This window comes from Plectrocnemia conspersa, unplaced genomic scaffold, assembly GCF_051122295.1.
Source record: "Plectrocnemia conspersa isolate PC_06_02 unplaced genomic scaffold, ASM5112229v1 ptg000008l, whole genome shotgun sequence".
Taxonomy (NCBI): Eukaryota; Metazoa; Arthropoda; class Insecta; order Trichoptera; family Polycentropodidae; genus Plectrocnemia; species Plectrocnemia conspersa.
Window position 1 is genome coordinate 7387508 of NW_028277172.1, and position 23737 is coordinate 7411244.

Below are 23737 nucleotides of genomic sequence, written 5' to 3' on the forward strand. Positions count from 1 at the left end.
ATCTTAATTATTTTATATTTATACATCAATATATGAATTACATTTTTACCGATTATAACTGACATAACAATTCGCTATTATCACAGAATTTTAAATGTATATATTTCATTGATTCGGTAAAATAGTTTATTACGTGAAATGAGCAAAAATTTGCTTAATTCATGAAAAGTCCAAGTCCGTTGCTTCATTCGTGAATTGAGCTAATTATCTGCCGAATGGATGAATTAAACAGGTATTGTTTTTCTTTGATCGTGCATTGTGCAAAGTAGATAGTAGCGCAACGGTAATGTTTTTTGTAATTAGAGCAAATATCATTTGATTATATAAAAATAAATAAATCATCAAATACAGTGATGTTTATCTTTATTTAGAACGGCAAAAAAGTCTAAAACTACAAAAATGACGACGTACAAATACTATTAACATGTATTTACACGATTTATATAATGGGTGTATAGTCCATTTGTATATCTTATGATGTAACAGGTTACGTGCGCTAGTAGCTCTTCTGTGTTGTTTTTCATAACTAGATTAAATGTCATTTGATTATATAAAAGTAAATCCATCTATAATATGACGATGTACAAATTTTATTAGCCTGTATTTTGGATAGGTTTGGTGCGAACAAGCGGTAGTGAGAAAGTGTTGGCTTGAACCCTTCAATAAGCGTGACGTTTCGCAACTGTCAAAAATTACATTTGGCTTAGTTTCAAAAAACACTGCCGGAGCGCTACTATCCAATTGGCATAATGAATGCATTCTACAGATAATTTGACTAAATCATGAATGAAGTAATGGGTTTGCACTTTTCATGAACTTGGAAAAATATGCATATTTCGCACAAAAAGCGATTTCACGAACTCGGTATAACATACAATCCATAAAATACAATTTTCATATAATTAAATTTAAGGTGGCGAGATGTCCTCCTTTGAGGAGGATTGTCATTTTCAATAAAATCTTCTTTATTTGTTCTGTTTTTTCCCTTCTAAAACAAAAATTTCCAAAATTACATTTTTTAGCTCTTGTATATTTAACTAAACTTCTATCAAAAGTTTCCTAAATGGCTTTGTTGGGGGCCTACTTATATTTAAATATTTTTTTTAGATTTCATTAAGGCCAAAACTGTGCGGCACTCTGGTAGCACTGGCGTAACGGATTTCTCTCTCTCTACTGGTAATTCGTACACCGTATATTGTATATTTTAACATGTACCTTTAATAATTCTCAATAAAATACTACTGCAACGGCTCTATTTTTGTCTATAGTCTATTTATTTTCATGAGTCAGTGCGCAAGAACATTGTTTAACGCGTAATCATAACATGCTTTTAAATTTCTGCCCTGTGATTGGTCGTTCGCCGTAAGATCAATCGTTTCATTGAGAACGACCAAGCACAAGGCAGAAATTTAAGAGCACATTTTGATTACGCGTTAAACAATGTTCTTGCGCACTGACTCTTGAAAATAAATAGACTATAGTTGCCATCCGCCGGCAAAGCTTTTTCTATTTATAGTGTCCTCTTTTGATATTTTCAAAATCTGGTAGCCTTATTAAATGTGTTGTATTTTTAGTAATGCTAATAAATAAAGTCTCATATATAAAATTATTTTTTCGCTTATGTCAGAAACGCAAAAATATTTTACATGTACATAATTATATACGGATAATGGTCAAAGTAGAATATTCTATTAATAAATGTTAGAGATGAGCGAACTTGTCTACATTTAAACTTTTAACTGTAATACAAATAATAATACAGTTGCCTCCCAATAACACTGAATTGGGGACGTGTTATTTAGGTGCGTAGAGTGGGGGGACTAGAAAAACTCGTACAATTTTTTGCAATACTTACGTACGAACCAGGCACGTGTGGTGATATCTTCCCTTTGGCTCACTCACACATAAAAGTAACTGGCATCCAAATATCACTTCCCCAATTTTCCGTGTTATGGGGCGGGTTACTTTATAAAATAATATTAATAGCAACAAAACGAACATATCATCGAATGTAATAAACAGTGCTTTCAGCATAATATATGTGTGCATAAAAAAAATTTAAATGAAGAGTGTGGATATCCTATCCATGATTTATATATTATAAAATAAATATTGAATCTCTAAATCGTTAACTGTTCTAGATAACTGAGTGTTTCCACTATGACAGCGACGCCACGATCATATTGCGTTTGACTAGGATTCTAAACAGTGACCCCTTTGAATTTTGCCAGGAAAATGCACGTCATTTAATGAAATACTATGAATTTTAATAAAATGGAATTATTAAAAAAACGACAAAATATTACATCCAATTTTTTCTTTAAATTTATATACTAAAAAGTATTATTTTGTGAAACTAGATCACCAAAATAATTGACATAAGGTAGTAAAAATATATGTTTTTATTTCTTTATAAACTTTATTAAAAATATAATTATCAGTCTATTTAAAAAAATATTCTTTCAACTTATTTTAATACAAATCGTAAGCATACTCATATACATTATTATTCCTACTAAGATAATTTTGATAAAAATTTAGTAGACTGAAATAATTACGTATTAAAATGAAGATGAATATTTAAAAATGTCACGATACAATCGAAACTCAGTACGGTGTCGTCTCTCGAATGTTTCTCTTTCTCCACCTTGATTTCGTCTTGGAAATTAGGCTCGTCTGGTTTCGAGTGGGAATTGTCTCGGAAAATGTCATGTAGCGCAACAGCTCCGACGGCGTTCTGAAGGCATTAGCACCGATGCGAACCGCCTCAGGAAGACCGTCGATGATACACGAAATTGCTTTGTCATCGTATATATCGCAGCGATGGCACAGAGTCAACTTTTTGTAATAGTACTGCATCATACTCTCGGTTTCGACTTTTTTCCGATTTATCATTTTCAAAAGCGACACTGGAAACGGCTCCTGCCTGGGAAAAGCGCTCTTCAGACTGGCCTTCCACTCTTCCCAGGACAGATCGAAGCGGGTCAAGCTGTCGAACCACGACTTAGCAATGCCTCTGAGCTTGATCTGCATGATGCACGTCTTTTCGTAGTCCGACCACCCATGCGCCTGCCCCAGTCGGTCCACAAAGCACAGCCAACGCTCGGTATCGAAATCCTCATTCGGATCAAACGGCTCGACTATATCGAAAAGGGAATCGACTAGCAGCTTCGACCGTCTTCTATCTTCTGCGTCCGGAATATCTTCATCCGAAATTTCTCTGTGGTCTGCCATCTCGTTTCTTTTCGGCGTCCCTAGCGGCAGCAACAAAACGATTATTATAAAACTGTTTAATCAATTATTAAATACTAAAAGTCATTCTGAAAATTTAAAATTTTTGTTCAAGTTTTTTTGTGGCCAAATTTGTATGAGAGCTAAATAATGATCATCTTGAAAATTTTTGTTCAAAGGCAATCTACAAATTATTTTTAAAAGGAAAAATTGCTACGGGAGAAATTTTTGTTCAAGGAGGTTAATCCTCCTCAAAGAAGGACGTCTGATCACCTTAAGAATACTCACTTCGACTCGTGTTTACTTTCGGTACCTCGGCTGCCATAGCGCGTTACTTGACAGATGTCGCCGGCCATGCCTCTTCGAAGCTCCGAACGACGCTCTCGATACCTTTACGCCCTGCTTATTCACAAATGTTTCTTCATATCTCCTATTTTATATTCATTTTTAACATTCAGGTATGCAATTCACACATTAAGAATGGAAAAAGTAAATATAAAATTACTTTTATAATTAAAGTTGCCCTAAAAATGTGATGAAAAATTTTCCTATCTTCTTCAAATTCCTACATTTAAAGTAACTATCTTAGTCGATTTTTATTATAATATTTATTTTTTTAGGACAACTTCTTAGGTCGCTTCAGGCGATTGAATGATGCGAAATAAAAATATTTTCTTTCGCCACTATTGCTGGGAATTTATACTATGTACATGCATTGTACTTGACGAACTTAATTTAAAATTGCCGGCGCGCGATATTGTCTTTGTTGTAGGACAAAATTTCTTTAAGCCTTTGCGTATTTATATTAAATAAAATCAGTCAACATTAAATGTTCACCCATGATCGTCGCGAGCATTACACTGGAATGATTGTGCGAATCGTCAAAGTGATTTATGCAAAGCAAACAGAACAATATAAACAATTCCACAAGTATCCAAAAACATAATAACGAGTGCATAGTACAAATTCCTTCCGCTCAGTCACTTTCTTCTTCTTGTACATAGTCTTCAGAATTAACTATCAAGGAAACTGTGCGCTCAGATCTTAAATACGACTTTGAAAAGTTGAAAAGATTTTTAAGATACTTTTATAAAATAATATTTGGTTAATATCCGTTCCTATATACCAGCGCCTTTCTTTTAGGAGCGTTTGGATACGACTTGCTTATTTCTCGCAGAAAGTTGTATGTCGCTAAGCATTTTTTCAGACTACTAAAGGGCGCTGTCAACAATTCAGCTATTCTCGGGTAATTCCAATTTTTGAGTTTCGGAACGCTTCGAAAATCACGATCGCGTCCTTTTTGAAAACCGTTGCGTCTAATACGTTCGCATTTGCCGACTCGCCTATGGCTGTCGCTATCCGGCTCCTTAATACGCTGACATTGCACAATGATATGTTTAATGTCAGCTACTAGGAGCTGGTCCGGTTCGTATGATATAATTTAATTTTTTTTAGTTTGCTTCGTTACTGAGCGTTCCCAATGCAACGGCACGATTTTATTACTTTTGACGTGAATTTTTGGCTTCTGAGAAGTGATAATTGTTTTTGCGCTCTCCTATTGACCAAAATTCGGTTTGAATATACTAGAACCCATAAGATACCTAATATATTTTTAAGTCATGTTGAAACACCAAATGCGAACAAACCATGAAGCACTGAAATGGTTTTTAATAACATATTTTTGTTTGACATAATATTAAAAAAAAAAAATAATGACAGCTTATACACTTAGTTATTGCATTCATTCGGTAGTTAAATATGTGTTACATTTAGTCGTATGTAACTATATAAAAGACTCGTATTTAAGTATTTTTTCTGTTTATGTTTATACTACATGTATGTTTAGTGTAAAAACTAACTATATTAGCTAAATAAATTAATAAAATAAATAATAAATGTTAAAAAAATCTCTACTGAATAAATTCTTATAATTTTTGTTTTAAATAAATAAAATTTATCTAATACTTTTTTTTTATTAAAAATAAAACTGAATGCATTTATTTAATAACTTCGAATTAATCAAAAAAATATTTTATTCTCAATTTAAATTACTAGTGTTGTCGAGTGTCTTAGCGTGCACACCATTAGCGTTGTGTCGATGCTTTTGGTGTGTACACATGTATATAATGTTTTTATCCGACTCGAATAGTGATTTTGAAGAAAATATCTCATATCTACTTGTGTTGAAACTGCTTAAAAAAGAAAAGAAAAGGAAAAGATATTGGGCGAATTGAAATTGAAAATGATATTAAAAAAATACATACGTTTTTTATTTACTTTGATTATTTGACATGCACACATAAAATAAAAAATTCATTAACAAGTTGCAAAATTTTCACAAGCAAGTTTTGGGGCGTTGATGTAGATGGGAGTGGATTGATAAGTGGGTGATTGGATAGGTGTGAAACAGGCGCGAGTGGTGAGATAGTTTCCATCACGTTCGCTTGCGTGTATTGTGACGAGAGTAAGTGAGAGATAAGGGCATGCGGACCGCATGCCCTTATCTCTCATTCACTCTCGTCACTTAACAAGCGAGCGATCGAGAGGGAAAGTATCTCACCGCCCGCGCCTGGTGTGGAAATAATTTTTTGGGATATTATTTTTGTCGCTGCAATGGTTTTTTTTTGTTTAAGTCGTTTGTTTTCTGCTTGAGAAATAGCAGTATGCAAATCCAACTTAATTTTGATTTGGTCAAGTTTTGAGAGCGCTTTTACTGACTTACCCATACTCAAAAAAAATAAATCAGTATCATCCATATCCAGCATAGAATTTTGCCTTTGCCGTTTGAAATCATTGTTCTTTGGACGCGACTCGCTGGAAAACGGAGTAGCCGGAAGTTGCGACTCTAAGCTACTCTGAGACTCAATGGAAAACGGACTATCTGGAAAACTATTTAGAGATTCTCGCGGTGCTGTTAGATTTCTTTTTGAGTTCTTCGATTCCATATATGGACGTAAAAAATTCATCTGCTCTTCATATTTCCATTCCATAATTTGTCTCGCAGCTTGCCCACTTTTTTTATTTCTACGCCGGTTAATTGCGCTGGCGTATGCGTTTCGCAACTTAAACCAGTTAGCTCTGCATTTTTGAACTGAAAAAAAGTATAAATAGAATTTTAAGAGCACGATGAGTATTTCAAGGACAAGTACAAGCTAGCTGCTTAGAAAATATTACTTCCTCAGACGGCTTGTCGAATAAAACTAACCAGGTTCTTTTAATTTTTGAGAAATTTTCTTCCAGGCTGCAGTTCTTTTTAACTGATCCCTGTACTCCTTACAATTCGTATTATACACAGCTTCGTGTTGCCGAACAAGTTTAATGAGTTCCTCCGACATTGTGTGATCTGCGCAAGGGCGCTTCTAGACTAGAACGTTCGCGCAGTTGACACTGACCAGCTAGCTACATTACACGAGGATGTGATTGTAACCATACATGTAGTGGTAATATAGGGTTTTAGCGTCCTTTATTATTATATACTGGTTTAGTTGGCATCACTGTTCACTCAACACACCTGTGACTTTTTATTATAGCTTTTAATTCTAACTATAGCATATGAATAAAGAATAAATGATAAAGTAAATAAAATAAGCATTTTTTTATTGTTGGTAATTTTGTTTAAAAGTTATAATGAAATATTTGAATATATCTTCATTTCGATAATTATTTCTGTACACAAAATCATGCAAGTACGACGTGAAAAGTCTGCGGCTGCTTCTTCAACTTTCCCTTTCATCCAAATATTTTACAAAAAAATATTCAGTAACACTATATATTTCGTTAAATTATTCGAAAATAATTGATAAAGTCGAAAAAATTAAACTAAAACCATTAAAGGTTATTGTATTTATTAGTTTTAAATCGTTTTATTTCACGGCGTAGTCATTCTTAAAAATAAAAGTAACTTTTAATTGGGTCGAAGTGGGTAAAACGTGGGTTAAACGTCAAACTACGAAGAGTGTATTTGTGTAATGCAGTAATACCAACTTAAACCAACAAAGGACGCTAAATCCCTGTATTACCTATTTAGTATGGTTCCGATACTATGCTGACGCATCACGATACTCCATACCACACAACGGAATTCCACCTCTACCTTCAGTATCCCAGCCGCCATAGCGTCTTAATTGACAGATATCGCCGGCCATACCCCTTCGAAGCTCCGAACGACGCTCTCGATACCTTGTCGCCCTGCTAATTCACAAATGTTTCTTAATATTTCTATTTTATATTAATTTTTACCATACAGGTATGCAATTCACATACTAACTTTTTCATGAAATTATTTATTAATTTTAGTACATGTGCGGCAAAGATAACGTTTTTGTTGTATGAACATTTCTTAAAATCTTTGCATATTTATCTTTTATCGTCTTTTTCTATATAAATAAAAGACAACGTTCAAATGTGTGTATTCTATTTCACAGTTTGTTCTTATTATTGCTGGGAGTGTTTAAAACAATTCGACAGGTAAAATGCTCTTATTTTTATGATGTTGTCCCATAACTCATAAATTAAGTTTTAGATGCTCGCCACAGTTCTAATTATTATTTAAATGTATCTCGAATTCCTGATATACAGCATAGACAACATACATTTTCGTCATCATGTAAAATATGTATAAATAAGGTGTGATAAATTAAACAAAACATATATTCAATACTAAATAATAATTGTAATAATTGATTTTAAGTTGTTGTTGTTGCATAAAAATACTACCAAAACGACAAAATATTTATCATCGCACAAATATCAATTGCATTGGACCGAAAATTGCAAGATTTACGTGGAAACAAACAGCGATTCGGTAATATTATTAGCAGATAATTTTCTTCAACCGTTTCCTGTTATATCACGTTTAACACCAGCTGATGAACTGAATGCGTGTTTAAAAACACCAAATTTGCGGAGACACGTTAATAAATTTACATTTATGTCAATCATGTGTGTAAAATTGTAAAACAATGCTTCTGCCGAACGTTTGCAAAACAATTATTGGGTATTGGAAATGGCAAAATTACGATTGATGAATTAACAGCCTGCAATAAATATAAATTACCAACTGATTTTTACAGTATCACACACTCAAAATAAGACTTAATTCAATGCCTATATCAAGATATCACACATGACTTTTGTAATTCATCAATTGTTAAGTGAACGTTCAATATTAGCTGCAAAAAGAGTTATTGTTAATTTTATTAATATCATCATTTAACAGGTGAAATATATACTTATAAATCAAGATGAAGCAGTAAATTATCCAACTTTAATTTTATTATCATTTATTAATCGGATTTAATCTTGCTTATTATGTTGGTTAATAATATTTAGAATTTTAATTGCGCAATTTTATTTTTTTGCAAAGAGAAATAAAATAAAATAAAATTTCTATTTACAATCGTGTTAAGACCAAAATAAAAAAAGTAAAAACTAGTGCGTACTGTCATCGACAGTTGACAGATGCGTCTCAATAGATCGCTCGCCTCTATCGCAATTTAAAATGGCAATCGTCTGCGTCGCGCGGTAAAACTTAGCCAAACCCTTGGCATTACCGAGCGTCCCTTCCGTGCGAGCGATCAGGCGCTAATTAACAATGGAAATGTGTTTGAGAAGCAACAATTATATACCATATGTATGCACGTCGCTACTGCTATTTATATGCTTTCCGTCGATTAGCACTCAGAACGTGAGTAGAATTGACGAACGCACGCGTTAAACGCAATAATATTTGATTAACGTGCATTGACTCAATTTCAGTATGGCGAAACTAGTCATTTCAAGACAAAGCAGAGATTTATCCCCGCTCCCGTTTATCCAGACTCCGTGGATTACGCGGATAACAATCAGTACGATTACGTGGGAGCGCCTCAAAGCGACGCTTTAGATAGGAATACGTGGTCCATTGCTCATCAGCCGCAGTTGAATGTCAACGCCGCCATTAAAGCCCTCAATTACAGTAATTATATGTTTTACTTTACTACAAAACAAATTTATTACATTCCACACATTCCATCTTGCACTTGTATATTATTGTTTTTTGCTTAGATTTACATCAGTGTGACCTATGAACTTGTTTTGCAAACATTGCTAATTGTAAATATTATCATTTGTGTAGCTCCAGTTTGGGTTCCCGATTGGCCGTCGTCCGGTGTTACGTTGGGCCAAGTTTCAGCCGTAGCGATGGATAACAAAAACCGAGTTGTTGTTTTTCACCGAGCGACGAGAGTGTGGGATAGAACGACGTTTAATGAAGATAATAGATATTGGAATAGTAACGAGGTGGCAATTGATCTCCCAACTATTGCGATATTTAACAGTTCGACAGGCATTCTCGTCGAACATTGGGGACAAAATATGTACGTATATAATATATTTTATTTTTGTTAAAACTTTGGGAATCTGCTACTTCTTTAACCCTTTGGGTAGTGAGTTAATTTTACTGACTTTTCCATAAAAATTTTCGTTGTTATTTATTTATTAATATTTTATATTGCATTTATAGAAAATTATGTTTTATTGCCTTAATTTATTGTACTACTTTTTTGTATTTGTATAAAATAATAATTTATTTCAACACTTTTCTATTATTAAATTTCGTTAATTTATTTTGCATATTTTTATATATTATTTGGCTTTTGTGAAATTTTTTTATATCGATTCAGAGACTAAATAAATATAAAATATTTTTTCCACTGTTAATTTATTTTCTACTCTTTAAATTATTGCTATTATTTTCCATAAAAGTCGTTTATAGTAAATAAAATTAAAAAATATATAAATATAATGTTTTTATTTATTATTTTTAAGTTATATATGTAAATATATAACTATCTGGGGTACCTCAAAACAGTGAGAGATCAACCACCGTACATGTACGGCAATACCGCTCAAAAGGTTAAAATTAGCACAATCCGTTTCTATAACTTTTTGTGTAGCTTTAGTGAATCAATAATTACAGTATAATATTATAAAATATTCATTTGTATTTTTTGTTAGGTTTTACATGCCGCACGGGTTAACGGTGGATAGTAAAAATAACATTTGGGTCACCGACGTGGCTCTCCATCAGGTTATGAGGTTTACGGCGGGTCAACGAGAAACTCCTAGTTTGACATTGGGCGTGAGGTAATTAAATTTAGTATTTTAATTTGGAAATAATAATTTTTAAGGTACTGGTTGATTTTATACCGGCCATCAACGAGCTTGCATATGTGCACACGCGCAAAAGTCGTCTTAATACTCGACCGACCGACAGGTCATTTATTCATCGTGTATTTCGCGGGAACTTTGCGCAGCACAGAGTTATAACAAAAAAATATGATAACTTAATTAAGAAACAAAAATTTATGAAACATTTTAACTTGTATTAGTACACATGTTAACACTCTACCAACGGGTCGAGTAATATCTACCCGCTATGTCTGCTGCTGGTAATCCATTGGACAGGTAGTGACTAACTTTTATGACTTCTAATGCTTAACGACGGGTTTGGTAGTATCTACCTGCAAAAACTAAAGCGTTTTGTGCTGCCACCTATGAATGAATGTTTATAATTTAACAAAAAAAGTATTTTAACCTATAAATATTTTTATTGCCACCGCTGACTTCCATGTGAGAGACCATCAAAGAGTTCTTTATTTAAACACAGCATTGTAAATTATTTTTAAGCATCGTAAGTGTGACAAAGCTATAAACATAAAATTTTTAACCCATGGAGGACTGAAATATAATTTTATATATGATAAATTACTTAGTTTGGTGGTGCCCCTTAGTATCCTAACCAAATTTTATTCAGAACCATTTGTTTTATTGCTTGTTCAGAGAAATACATTAAATCATTAAAAATAAAGTTGAATATTACTTTAGTTTATATTCAATAAAGATACACTACATTTTTCGTGGAAACAAAATTAACACATTTCAACTAATGTTCAAAACCCGCATTTTTTATTTTATTTATATTGAGTTTCAATATATGTTTTTTTGTAAATATATTTTTAAACTAGAATAAAACAAACAAAATTCGTACCAAACCTTTTTAAATTTAAATACGTTTAAAATTTAAACGGTCAGAACAGTGAACACCCCATTCCATGTACACACCAAAACAGGTTCTGTTTCGGTACGAGGCAGTTTGTTCATTCATTTTAAATGAAAATATAATTGTATATAAATAAATAAAAAGTTTTTTAGAATAAATTTGCTTCCCAATAAAACAGGAAAGTACTGAAAAATTAAATTTTCATTTATATTCTTCATGCAATGCATCATTTTTCGTGGAAACAAAATCAATGCATTTCGTCAACTAATCCTCATAACTAGCATTTTTTTATTTTATTTTATTTATATTAAATTTCAAAATGTTTTTATACTAGAAATAAAAGAAATTTTATTATTTTAATTTTGATCTTTTACGACCCACTGATAAAATTATTTGAACATATGTACCAATACAAGTCAAAACATTTGATAAATATATATTTTTTATTTCAAAAGTTATCATATTTCACGCGGTGAAAAAGACACGTCACGACTTTTGCGCATGCACCCAATTGTTTCAGTGTATGTGTGCAAGCGTGACAATGACCGGTATAAAATCAACCAGTACCATCTTTAATATCGATCAAATATCAACCAACTGATTGCATTGTTATAGGTTCACTCCCGGTAACGATGATTACCATTTTTGTAAACCCAGCGGAGTAGCGGTGATGACATCTGGTGTGTTTTTCGTATCTGACGGTTATTGTAATACGAGAGTTATTAAATACTCGGCGGAGGGTAAAAAAATCCTACAATGGGGTCGAAACTCTTATCACGGTATGTGAATATATAAGTTATGCTGAAAGTTTGAAGATGTCTAAGATATATCTAATGTAATACAGAAAAAATTATAACCATTGTTTGTGCTGTGCATGAACTGGTGCATTATAAAGGTGAAGCAGTGGGTGTTACAATTTCAACTCTAGATGACTTGACACATTTTGAAATTTTATTTTAACTCCGGTATACATATTAAATTATTGAGAATTTAGAAGCTTCCTTTTAAAAGATAATAATGTTTTTGAATATCTAAAAGCTTTTGGCATGACTTCACTTTTTTCTCTTGAGCATATTACAATCTTTTTTTATAATTTTCAGGCGCTCCTCAAGTAGTAGCTGCTCCATATGCTTTTACTATACCTCACGCGTTGGCGTTGGCCGAAGATAAAGGTCTGATATGCGTGGCCGATCGAGAAAATGGTCGAATTCAATGCTTCCATGCAATAAACGGAACGTTTGTATCGCAATTCCACTCTCCGGTGATGGGCAACAGATTGTATAGCGTCGCTTACTCTCCCATTAACGGAGGTCAGCTCTACGTTGTAAACGGTCGAGAGTACCCCGCTAGGCCCATCCGAGGCTTCGTCATCGACATCACGACGAGGAAGATCCTATCGCAATTCGGTCCGAACAACAAAGATTTCGCCAATCCACATGACATAGCCGTGACCAAAGACGGCAAGCAAATCTATGTGGTGGAATTAGATCCGTATAAAGTACACAAGTTTATAGATTACACGATAGTTGATGAGAAAGTAGACAAACCGAGCAAAGCGATCACCGTGACTTTGGAGCAGGTCACTACGAACAAATCAGTAGTCACCAGCACTGCAACTCCCGTTAAACCGACGGCCACTATTGGTAAATCAAAATAAGGTTTTTATAATGTAGATTTTGTGGTATAATATATTTTTATGGTTTATGAACTTATGTATATATACATATTTTATTTAAAAGCTGGGATTCATCGTGATTTAGTCTTACTGTTCGATATTTCGGTAATGATGCACCTGCCATGATCACTAATTCAAACAAAAACAAGGGGACCACAAGGGTTAACAATTAGTTTTCTTCGCTGACTGTCGAAATATCGAATAGAAAGTTAATTCTCGCTTTCAAATTATATATGATACATACTGTTAGAATTTTTAAAAAATATATATGTACATATATATTATCATATGTTACTATCTTTCACTACTCTATTTATATGTATATATATATTTTAAAAGTTAGATCTTTACATATTTTTAAAAGTTAATTAGTTATAAGTAGACCTCTATGCACCAACTTATCACAGTTTAACGCACAAATAATTTTGGACTTTGTATCGAATCAAAATTTAACAAATAATTTTCTAGAGGGACTCCCCCTTGTCGGTAACACTTGGGGAGGATGGGCCGGCGTAGCGGGAGGAGTGGCCGGTGGCTTAGGAGCGGTTCTGCTGCTGCTGCTGGGCGGCGCCGCTCTTTTGCTCAAAGCGCGACACCGAGGAGGTACAAAGTCGATTCCGGAAACGGAATCCCTAGTAGATGATTGTTGAATTTTCTGCTTTTGATTATTTTTGTACGTTTATTTGTGCTTATTTGTATTTTGTTTTTATCTCTGTATGTTAGTTAGGCTTTTTATATTTTAAAAAATCGAACAGAAGTTTTAGATTACTAGATTATGGGAATCTATAGATTTCGATCGACATTAAAAATTTGACTGATAATCATGGTCCCCAAGCCAATTCGACATCCATATTACGTCTAAAATACGTTGTCAAGTTGCTTTTGAATTTGCAATTGTAAATTTTTATCCATGCCACGTACTTTTAATGATTCCAAAAGAAATTTCCAATTCAAATGTTGTTTTTTATGTTCAGCACCATTTTCGTGGAATGGCCAAATATGGTACAACTTTTTCCAAGGCTAAATTGCTTAAAATTTGAGGCACAAAAATGGAAAAGCACATCTGTTTTTAGGATAAGGCAATTCTATGAACTTCGGTCGCAGTAGATATCACCGACAATTACAAAGACGAACGAACAAAACTAATTAATCTCGTAACAACGTCGGATATTCTTGCGATCCCGGACCTCTCCAGCCCCTCTCCCCTTCTTGTGGGGGCCATGAATATAATATTTATGCCACACACCAGATTTTAATATTTTTTAATGTTTCACGATTTCTGTCCACAATAGTAGAAAAAAAATGTTTTTCTTAAAATTGTGTATTTGGAAAAATCAATTTACAAGAGTACATTGTTATTTTCAAAATGAAAATACATATTTGATTTTTATCAATTAATGAAAAATATCACTTCGATTAATTAAATCAAAATCCAATTGGTGATCATTTATATTTATTTTATACGTAATTGTTTGCTATTTCCTAGATTTTTATGCCAAATTATATTTTATTTTAATTAACTGTAATTAGTTTGTACGGCAATATTTTTTCCACAAAGATAAGAACTCCATGTATATTTATATACGTAAATCAGAACAATTTATTTTATAGATATTTTTTTGTTTGTATATGGAATTTTTTACTGTTTTTTTTTAAATATAACTATTTTGTACAAAGATACTTTTATCAATAAAAATAAGATAAAACTCGACGTATATTTATATACGTAAATCAGAACAATTTATTTAAAACATTTTTTGTAGAACTTATTTTCTATTTTATTGATAAAATTACTTTGTACAATGAGATTTCTTTTCATAAAGATCAAATATAAGATTTTGATAAATATTTATATACATAAATCGGGACAATTTATTTTATAGATATTTTTCTCTTTTAAAATTTTTTGATTGAATTATTTTGTTCCACAAGATTATTTCCAAAAAAATAAGATAAAACTTGTAAGATGTGTATTTATATACGTAAATTAGAACAATTTATTTTGTAATAATTTTTGTAGTAGAATTTTCTTTTTTTTACAAAAATAAAATCGAATTTTATATATAATTTTACACTGATTTTAGCTTATTTAATAAGTAAGAATATATTTATTTATGAATTAAATAAATAAGATAAAATTACAATCTGTGAAAACGTAAATCATGACAATTTATTTGATAGTAGAATTTCATTTCTTTTTTTTTTAATATAAATACTTTATACAAGATTTTTTCATAAAAACAAGATAAACCTATGATTTATATACGTAAATGAGATCAATTTATTTTATAGATAGATATTTTTGTTTTGTAGAAAGTCTGTATTAAATTATATTATTTTTAATATAATCACTTTGTACTAGATTTTTTCTGCAGAGATATGATAACTCAATTTATATTTCAAGTAACACTTCAATTTTAGCTGTCTTGTTTTTTTAATAATAAAGATTTAATTTATTAAGGATAATTCAATGGTTTTAACACATTTTCTCAAAAAAAAACACTCGAAAACCATTTTCTTAAATTGCAATTGCCGGTATATTTTTACATGATTTTTTAGCTTTACAAATTTAATTTTAGTTAATTCAAGACAAACTGAGAAGAAGAGTGGAAAAAAGTACAATATCTAATAATAGAAAAAAGTAATGTAAATTGAGTTTTTTTTATCTTTGCTAAAAAACTATTGTAATATGTTTTTTGTGCAATATTTTGTATATTTATTTTTGCTTTTATTTTTGTATATTTTATTGTAAAACTTTTTTTTTTATTCTGTATAATATTTATTTGCTTTATGTAAAATGCATTGTTCGCATTATATAAATTTATTATATAAACATTTGAGTCCGATGTAATCGAAAACAATAGGTTGTCTATCACCGCTGACGCCACGTAACAGAAGGCAAAGATGGGACTACGCTCCCGGCGCCCCAGACTTTAAACTTCGCCATCTCTTGGAGAGACCGAGGGGCGCCGGCTTTGAACGGATCAACACCGAAGAGAGCGACGAAGAGCCGACACCGGCTACGAGCATGCTCGCTCCTCAGAATGCATGATCGAAAGAAACGCACGGAAACATCAGTACCTAATGACATCACAACTTTTAATTTATGTCTCTATATCAACTTCTTGGTGCTCTACTCGAAAACATTTCGTTTCCTATCTGAACTGTCGTTATTTTATATTTTATCTATGTACATATTTTTATGGAAAATAATTTAAAAATACAACTGTTACCTGAATTTAGATTTATATGTATAATCCTTTATGTGTGAAATTTTATTCAAAGTACAAAATTTTATGTGTTAAATTATTTATGAATTAGCGTGACGTCTATTTAAAAAGCTTATTATATAAATTAAAATAAATCATGCATCAGAAGCCATTCGGTGCCTTCATTCCTTAAAATATATACTTTACTTCCAGTGATTTTTATTTTTTTACTCTGTTAACTATATTTTATATTTTTATATTATTTAATTATGAATACATTCCTTGTTATACTATCGAACAAATAAATTATTAAAACTGATTTTTAATTTCATTATTATTTAATAACTATTTTAAATAAAAATAACATACATATAGATGATATATATATAATATGATACAAATTCCTGTAAAGCAAGGCAATAATTTGCAATCAAACGTTTTAATAGCATCCGTCAGTATATACAATCTATGTGTATTTGGTATAAAAGTAATAAATGTTTATATGTTTAAGGGTTTGCTTGTATGACATAAATTTATGATGAAATTTGTCATAAATTTTATATAGTCCGTTTAGTTTGTGAGTATAAAAAATAAATTATTTATCATTACAATTTTATAAAAGTATGAATGTGGAAATATATTATATACATCTTGAATAAGACAGTATTCTAAAAATATGTGTATTTAATGTGTTGTAGTTTATGCTTAGGTATATTTTTCCATATAAGCTTTAAATTTATGTCGTATCCAAATATCGTCAATATAACATATTTTATTTACAAATCCAATATTATGAATAACTATAAAAAGTCAATGTTATTATATATTTGAAAAATATCCATATAATTTAACTTTTACTATAACGTTTCTATATCTGCTACTATATTCGCTCATTTTGATTACGATTTTTCAATACTTCGCGTTTTGTGATCTTTGAAGGGTAAAATATAAATATTTATGACATATCTATGTATGTAAATTTCTCAATGTGTAAAATTATTTTTGATGAACTGTCAATTCTACGCTACGTTTTTTATTTTATTTTTTTATATATACATAATTTTAATGATGTATTTAAAATATATACGGGGCGGTGTTTTGGTGTTGAATTGACGTCTATTGGGTTTTTGACGTTACGCATTTATTGTACAATGTATATATTATTGTATCTTATATATGTGAATATAAAGTATAAATAATCAATTTTCTTCTAATTTTACTATTAAATAATTAATAAAAAAACATTTTGGATTTCTTCAATTGGCTTGAAGTAATGAAGTCCAACTAAAATAGTTTGTTGGGCCAGATGAAATATTGCTGATCTATGGTGGGCCGCACATATAAAAAAAAATAATCCAAACATTTTATTACTTAATGATTAATGCCACACATGGTATTTTTTATATTGATTGCATCACAATCGAATGTTATCACCAGCCCACCTGTTTCAACACTTACTTTATATTATTTATTACAAATGTTGTAATGGCCAAGAAATGTTTGGTATAGACCGAGCGCAGAATTCTCGCCCGGTTTTTCGTGTACTACTGGTTTCCGCACTGCATGGACGCAGTGGTGAGCCTATGTATAATGAAACGTAGAAGTGAAATAAAACAAGTATTTTTTATGGTCCTTCGATCGTAAATTATTCGAAATAGATACGTATTCAATCACTTTTGGGAATTCATGTTAGATTAACAGCGTTTGCTTCATCCCACCTGTCTCATTGTGACTAACCTTATGACAAAATCTCTCGATACAGGAATACAAGTAGATCGTTTTTTTGATATTTCGTGTAATTAGGAAGTAATTACTTTTCACATTTACGTTTGAAATTATTATTTGTTATAAAAGCAGTAATAACAAATTTTCGTTATTTATAGTACATATCAAATGTGTTAGATTAATCGGAGTGTAATGAAAACATCCGTATAAGGTAAATATGATATAAACATTAGTTTATGATAAAAAATATGATAAATATATATTATTTTGAAGGAAACTTTTTATTTATCAAAGTCAGGGCATGTTTAGAGCTCACGTCCTCTATTTTCGCCTTCAGATGATTCGCCCAGTAGTACTTGTAATATTGGATGAAGACGCACGCAAACCTATGGTTCTGGTAATAAAATTACGCGTATCGTGTCTTGTTTGTCATAGAGCTGTGTCAAATGCATAAAATAATAAAATGGCCGGATTGCTAAGCATTTAGAATTTTTTAATTTATCATTTTTATATGTTATATGTTTATCGATGTATGTTTTATTTAATGTTATTTAAGTTTAATATTTATAGATATGTTTTTGTCATTTATTTTTCAATATTATTATTTGTAAAGAAAGAATGTAAAAAAATATATTGTGTTTATTACGAAAGTTTGAGAAGCCTCGCGTGCTTGACATCTCGGGTCTGAGTAGGAACTGCATTTGTGTGCGTGCATAAACAATGACAAAAAGGCATAGCATTGTCTAGTTCTAGACTCGATTAAAAATATTTCAGTCTCTTGACAGTTAACGTCTGCGGAAAGTAACCAACAATATTTTGCTACATAAATAAATTTACAACTTTATTTTTTATCCCCTTATTTCCCAAACATTGGTTAAAAATTGCAATTTACCGTATGCTATTTAGTGTTGTGGTGTTTTTGGTCGGCTAGTTTATTTTGGAAAACGATGTAGGAGCTAGAAGTCCGGGTCTTGATTTTTATATAGAGGTATCGGTGAATCATGATCCTGATCCGTGTCGGGAAGGTAGCGTAGTCAAGATATCTGCGACGTTCAAGTCGATCCGGTGAAGTGTCGACTGGTGTTTTTGACCCCATATTTATGTTTCGGCCGGCTTCTCTGATTGGTCGATTGATCTGCGTACTTGATTGATCGAGGATGAGTTATCGAGCGATTTATTGTTACAGATCGCTACAGTGTTATCGATGACACAGATATATAGTTAATTGCGATTTTTAATTGACGTTTATGGAATAAACCCACGCACGACAATAAAAAACTACATTTTAAATTTTAAAATGAATTTATTTAGCAAAACATTGCTGGCCACTTTCGCAGACGTTAGAGCAAAAACCAGAACAAATTAAGTTTCTGAGCGTGGCGCCGATATAATTATATATATAAATTAATAGTTATTAGGAAATTTTAAATAGTATAATTTATACTCTGCTTTTAGAAATATCTTTTGAAAAATCGATTAATTAACAAATACTCAATTAAATAATAGTTATTAGGAAATTTTAAATAGTATAATTTATACTCTGCTTTTAGAAATAGCTTTTGAAAAATCGATTATTTAACGAATTTTTGTTACTGAAGTGACTCGATGTAACGAGAAACGTCATTGGGAAATGTCTGAAGTGGTGCGAGGTACGTCACGTGCCTACTGACAGTTAAATCGCTTATTCTTTCGTGGTTTCGCTTGAATTGCTTTCGATTTGCTTCGTTTTAGATTGCGGAGAAATCTGGTCGAGACTTTTTGAGCACAGGCCGTTTCTTAATGGAGAACTCAAGTTTATGCTGAGAGAATTCGAAGTGAGTAGCAAAATTTCTTATATGGTACATATTTCGTTGACTCATCGCTTATAATTTATTAGGAAAAAAGGAACGACCGTGAGATAGAAAACTTGTTCTCAACCATCGAAAACGTCACTGAGATCAAAGATAATGAAATAGAGCGCTTCAAATTACTCACAGAGAACGTCAATTCATTGGACGGAGTTTTAAAAGTAGCTTATATCGAGGCTAAAGAAGTACTTAAAGTCGAAGAAAGAAACAAACAAGTATGTATAAAAAAATGTTTATTTATTTTTTATTTCTATTATAATTAAATTCGGTATTAACATATTTTTATTTAATTTATCGATGTGCTCGATAAGGATCTCAATTTTTTATTTACTGAGCTTATTATATATCTGTTTTGGGCGTGAATAAGTTGACAACTCGAGTTGCCTGAAATTTTACTTTCTATGCTGTCTTAATTTTGTTCTGATTCACTGAAGTCTAATAGATCGTAAAGCAGAAAGTACATTCAATTATAAAAACATTTTGTACAAAACGTTAAAATTGCTACCATAAAAAAATTATATATTCCACTAGTCAACTTATTTACGCCCATTGCCTATATAATGCTTGCTTTATAAATAAATGTTTTACCATTTTTATTGCAATTATACAAGAAAGTATCTATTAAAATATTAAATAAAATTTTGCGAATAATATAATAATTTAAGTTTGTACATTCACTGGTGCAATTTTTTGTTAATACTCATTGAAGAGAAATTGTTTTTTTATTAGGATAACTATATTGAAAACAGAAGAGCTGAACGTAAGCAAGAATGGCGCGTTTTTATTGACGGAATAAAGGAAAAGTATACCAGGATCGATAACGCTTTTGAACAAAAGGAGGAAGAGCTAAAGGATTTATATGCCGATTTGGAGCACAAGTTGAATATCTCGACACAATGAGTAACCGAGGATCCATCGTAGATGCCACTTTGTATATAGATCCATCCGAAAGTCTGATTGAATATATGCAAAGTCTCGAGTATCAAAATGACATGCCCAACTCGATTAGAAAGTATATTAAAAAAGAAAGCAAGACTGAAGGGCCAGACGTCAAAAATGTCTGGTTGACCGTCTCCGACGTTGAATGGCTGTCTACAAACCTATCGAAGAGCGATAATGAAAATCACACTGTATATTTGCATGAACTTTTGGAAAAGTCAAAGATCGTGTTGCCCGAGAACGAAGTAATAGAACGAAATCAAGAGCTGGAGGAGCGATGTGTCAAGTTGAGGAAGAATCAGATAAATAGGGAGTATAGGGCTATGACTAAAAACGTTGATAGTGTGCGAGTGAAACATCCAGAAGATAGTATCGCTTATCAAGGTATTTTTTTAAGCTATATATGAGTTGCAAGATTTCATGTTTGTAATTTATATTAAATTTTCAGTGAAGCAGCTAAACAAGCAATTGATCGCCGTGTTTCAATTTGTGATGTCAGTGGCTTCGGGCTTCTTGTTCGGTTTTCTAGGAATCGAACTGATGGTCGGCGGACTAGACTTTGGATTCCGAATCCTATTGGGAGTGATTTGTTCTTTGATCATCGCATTGGCAGAGATTTACTTCCTGGCCAAAAAGCTTAATGAGGATCTAAGCATTCTAGATTCCATTCAGCTCGGCGGACCGACAGTTTACGCCAGCGACAAACCGCATTCCGATTAAATCACAAATTATAAATAAAACGCACTAAATTTTCAGCCATATTATTTATTGTAGCAAAAAAATACAACAAACAAACAATAAAATGTATATAAAAAATAAAATATATATTACAACAAAAACTTTTTTATAAATATAAATATAATAACACTCAGTATTTCTATTTCGAATGATGTAAGATTATTGATGTAAAAATAATGTACCAAAATATTGTATATATCTATAAACTCTGAACGATAAGTTTCATAAGTAACACAAGACAACATCGTAATATAAATATCTGAATAATTATGTATTTTTATCTTTTCTGGTTTATTAACCATAAATTATTTAAAAATATTAAAATAAAGATTGAGAACTGCTACTAATTTTTTCAAAATTATTGTATTTTTCATAGATTAGAGTATATTCTTAGGAACCTTGTTACATATATATATAATATAATTAAACTCTAAATTGTTTGTTTAACACTTATTTTAAAAATATTTAGACCCATTTTTAAATTTGGGCATCATTTCAGGAATAGAATTGTAATCATACATATATACTTAATAAAAGTTAAGTAGTCACATAGTTTATTTTTAACACTTAATATGCGAGAAACGAGAATCTTCGTTTCGTAATGCTTATAAGTTAAAAGCGGGAGAAAAGGACGAATATTTTTTTGTACTATTTGTTGCGATTTCGTTTATCTGATTTTTATTATTATTATTATTTACTAATTAGAAAAAGAATCTACTTTACCACTGTGACCGATATTTTGAACTATAATATGTCATATTTTTATTATAAGAAGGTTTTGGAATTAAATTTGTTCTAAAAATAGATAACTTTTATTTATATACATATATCGGTTAAGTTAGTTAGTAAGCCTGATCCGCCATCTTGTTTCAAAATGGCAGTTAATTAAAAAAATTGGAACTGCAGTAAAAAAATATTAAAGAAATACGTATAAAATATTCAGAATCTATTTAAAATTTAAAAAAAAACTTTTTATATAAATAAAATTAAATTTAAAAAAACTCCATTTAAAACATTTCTAGAGAAAAATAACGTAAACATCGTTGTAAAATATTTTATTTTTTTTTGTCATTTATGTGAATTTTTGAGAACACTAAAATTAGATTTTGTAAATAATTAGGTTAAGTAATTTAGCCAGCTCGATCCGCCGTTTTATTTCAAAATTGCGGCTATTAAAAATTGTAACTTCATAGAAAGAATTGTAGAAAAAAAGTAAAGAGAGCAAAAACGTTTAAAAACAATAAAATATAAAATGGTACTTATCAATTATATCGACGTCACGCTCAGAAACTAATGGTTATGAACATTTGTTCTGCAACTTGCGCACGGCAATAAAAAAATAATTTTAAAATGTATTTATGTAGCAAATCGTTGTTGGCAATTTTCGAAGATGTCATGGTCAAAATCAGAACAAATGTTCATAACCATTGGTTTCTGAGCGTGGCGCCGATATAATCGACAAGTGCTAATTTTTTGTCATTTTATTGGGACATAACAAAAATTGAGGACACGATAACTGCTGTCGTTTTAATTATATCAGCATTAAACTTGTTCTAAAAATAGATATTATATACATATATCGGTTAAGTTAGTTAGACAGCTTGATCCGTCATCTTCCATTCAAGAAAAGTAAAGAGGTAAAAAAACGTTTAGAAATGGATTTTTTCCATTTAAATAGCTACATAAAAAAATCCTAAAAATATCATTAAATAATAACAAAAAAACTTTCTTTACGCACTTTTATATATAGAAATCTATCTACTTCTTGTGGTCTTTGCCGGACAGTGTTTTATTAATAATTTTACAGTAAAAAGTCAATACATATAAAAAAATGGATCAGGCGAATAAAATTCCGGTCGTTTTGTAGACGAAATTATGGCTGATTCAAAATTTTACTATTTATTATATAACGAAGAAATTGATTCAACAATTTATTTTTTGTTTTGAATTTTTTAGATTATTGGGTATTTTTTTATGATTTCTTAATACCACTCTAACAAAAAATATTGAAAATTCCTAGTACTAATAATAATACTACATTAAAGTATAAACACTTGATCTTAATTAGAGTTAAGCTATAGGAATTAAATAAATTATGAATAATAGTTTATTTTTAAATATAATCTAATATATACTAAATATTTTGCAATTTTAATGAGTTTTTAAAACAGAAAAAATATTGAAAACAGCTGGTGGATTTTGTAAAAAAATATATATAAAAGTATATGTACCTAATTAATATAACATAATAATATTTCAATTTTAAAACAAAACTGGAAAATTTTCTTAATAACTATTTTATAAGTATTATATACATATAATATACGTAATT

At 30.8% G+C, this 23737-nt stretch overlaps 4 protein-coding genes and 1 long non-coding RNA gene across 6 annotated transcripts; 3 read left to right on the plus strand and 2 right to left on the minus strand.

Annotated features, from left to right (window-relative positions):
- Positions 1-2399: 2399 nt before the first annotated feature.
- On the minus strand, positions 2400-3614 carry LOC148232858 (uncharacterized). The gene is made up of 2 exons (XR_015810549.1): positions 3520-3614; positions 2400-3254 (listed from the first exon to the last, which is right to left on the minus strand). It is a non-coding gene; the product is annotated as an uncharacterized LOC148232858 (long non-coding RNA).
- A 1860-nt stretch (positions 3615-5474) lies between these two features.
- Positions 5475-7411, minus strand: LOC148232859 (uncharacterized). Of its 2 annotated transcripts, none has more exons than XM_088190277.1 (3): positions 7251-7411; positions 6437-6630; positions 5475-6322 (listed from the first exon to the last, which is right to left on the minus strand). In XM_088190277.1, exons 2-3 carry the CDS (start codon positions 6564-6566, stop codon positions 5739-5741), a joined length of 714 nt encoding a protein of 237 aa, XP_088046403.1. In that variant the 5' UTR covers positions 6567-6630; positions 7251-7411; the 3' UTR covers positions 5475-5738. The 2 variants fall into 2 exon arrangements, with proteins under 2 accessions (XP_088046403.1, XP_088046404.1); XM_088190278.1 differs by having other exon boundaries at positions 6437-6635; positions 7251-7380.
- Positions 7412-8663: 1252 nt separating this feature from the next.
- LOC148232860 (peptidyl-alpha-hydroxyglycine alpha-amidating lyase 1-like) lies at positions 8664-16136 on the plus strand. Its single transcript, XM_088190561.1, has 8 exons — positions 8664-8917; positions 8989-9187; positions 9347-9587; positions 10228-10356; positions 11888-12051; positions 12373-12915; positions 13416-13550; positions 15812-16136. The coding sequence occupies exons 1-8, from the start codon at positions 8825-8827 to the stop codon at positions 15997-15999; spliced, it is 1692 nt and encodes a 563-aa protein (XP_088046687.1). The 5' UTR covers positions 8664-8824; the 3' UTR covers positions 16000-16136.
- Positions 16137-19391: 3255 nt separating this feature from the next.
- Positions 19392-21506, plus strand: Muted (biogenesis of lysosome-related organelles complex 1 subunit 5). The gene is made up of 5 exons (XM_088189928.1): positions 19392-19530; positions 19613-19695; positions 19758-19943; positions 20458-21051; positions 21116-21506. The coding sequence occupies exons 1-4, from the start codon at positions 19512-19514 to the stop codon at positions 20626-20628; spliced, it is 459 nt and encodes a 152-aa protein (XP_088046054.1). The 5' UTR covers positions 19392-19511; the 3' UTR covers positions 20629-21051; positions 21116-21506.
- LOC148232862 (vacuolar ATPase assembly protein VMA12) lies at positions 20625-21506 on the plus strand. Its single transcript, XM_088189927.1, has 2 exons — positions 20625-21051; positions 21116-21506. Exons 1-2 carry the CDS (start codon positions 20625-20627, stop codon positions 21385-21387), a joined length of 699 nt encoding a protein of 232 aa, XP_088046053.1. The 3' UTR covers positions 21388-21506.
- Positions 21507-23737: the final 2231 nt, after the last annotated feature.

Bases quoted from the DNA above. Each gene is read 5' to 3' on its own strand.
- LOC148232859 (XM_088190277.1), bottom strand. From the start codon at position 6,566: ATGTCGGAGGAACTCATTAAACTTGTTCGGCAACACGAAGCTGTGTAT. The intron at 6,323-6,436 runs GTTAGTTTTATT...ACTTTTTTTCAG, and splicing joins TCAAAAATTAAAAGAACCTG to TTCAAAAATGCAGAGCTAAC.
- LOC148232860 (XM_088190561.1), top strand. From the start codon at position 8,825: ATGGAAATGTGTTTGAGAAGCAACAATTATATACCATATGTATGCACG. The intron at 8,918-8,988 runs GTGAGTAGAATT...ACTCAATTTCAG, and splicing joins CGTCGATTAGCACTCAGAAC to TATGGCGAAACTAGTCATTT. The intron at 9,588-10,227 runs GTACGTATATAA...ATTTTTTGTTAG, and splicing joins GAACATTGGGGACAAAATAT to GTTTTACATGCCGCACGGGT.
- Muted (XM_088189928.1), top strand. The intron at 19,696-19,757 runs GTGAGTAGCAAA...ATAATTTATTAG, and splicing joins TTATGCTGAGAGAATTCGAA to GAAAAAAGGAACGACCGTGA. The intron at 19,944-20,457 runs GTATGTATAAAA...TTTTTTTATTAG, and splicing joins TCGAAGAAAGAAACAAACAA to GATAACTATATTGAAAACAG.
- LOC148232862 (XM_088189927.1), top strand. From the start codon at position 20,625: ATGAGTAACCGAGGATCCATCGTAGATGCCACTTTGTATATAGATCCA. The intron at 21,052-21,115 runs GTATTTTTTTAA...TTAAATTTTCAG, and splicing joins AGATAGTATCGCTTATCAAG to TGAAGCAGCTAAACAAGCAA.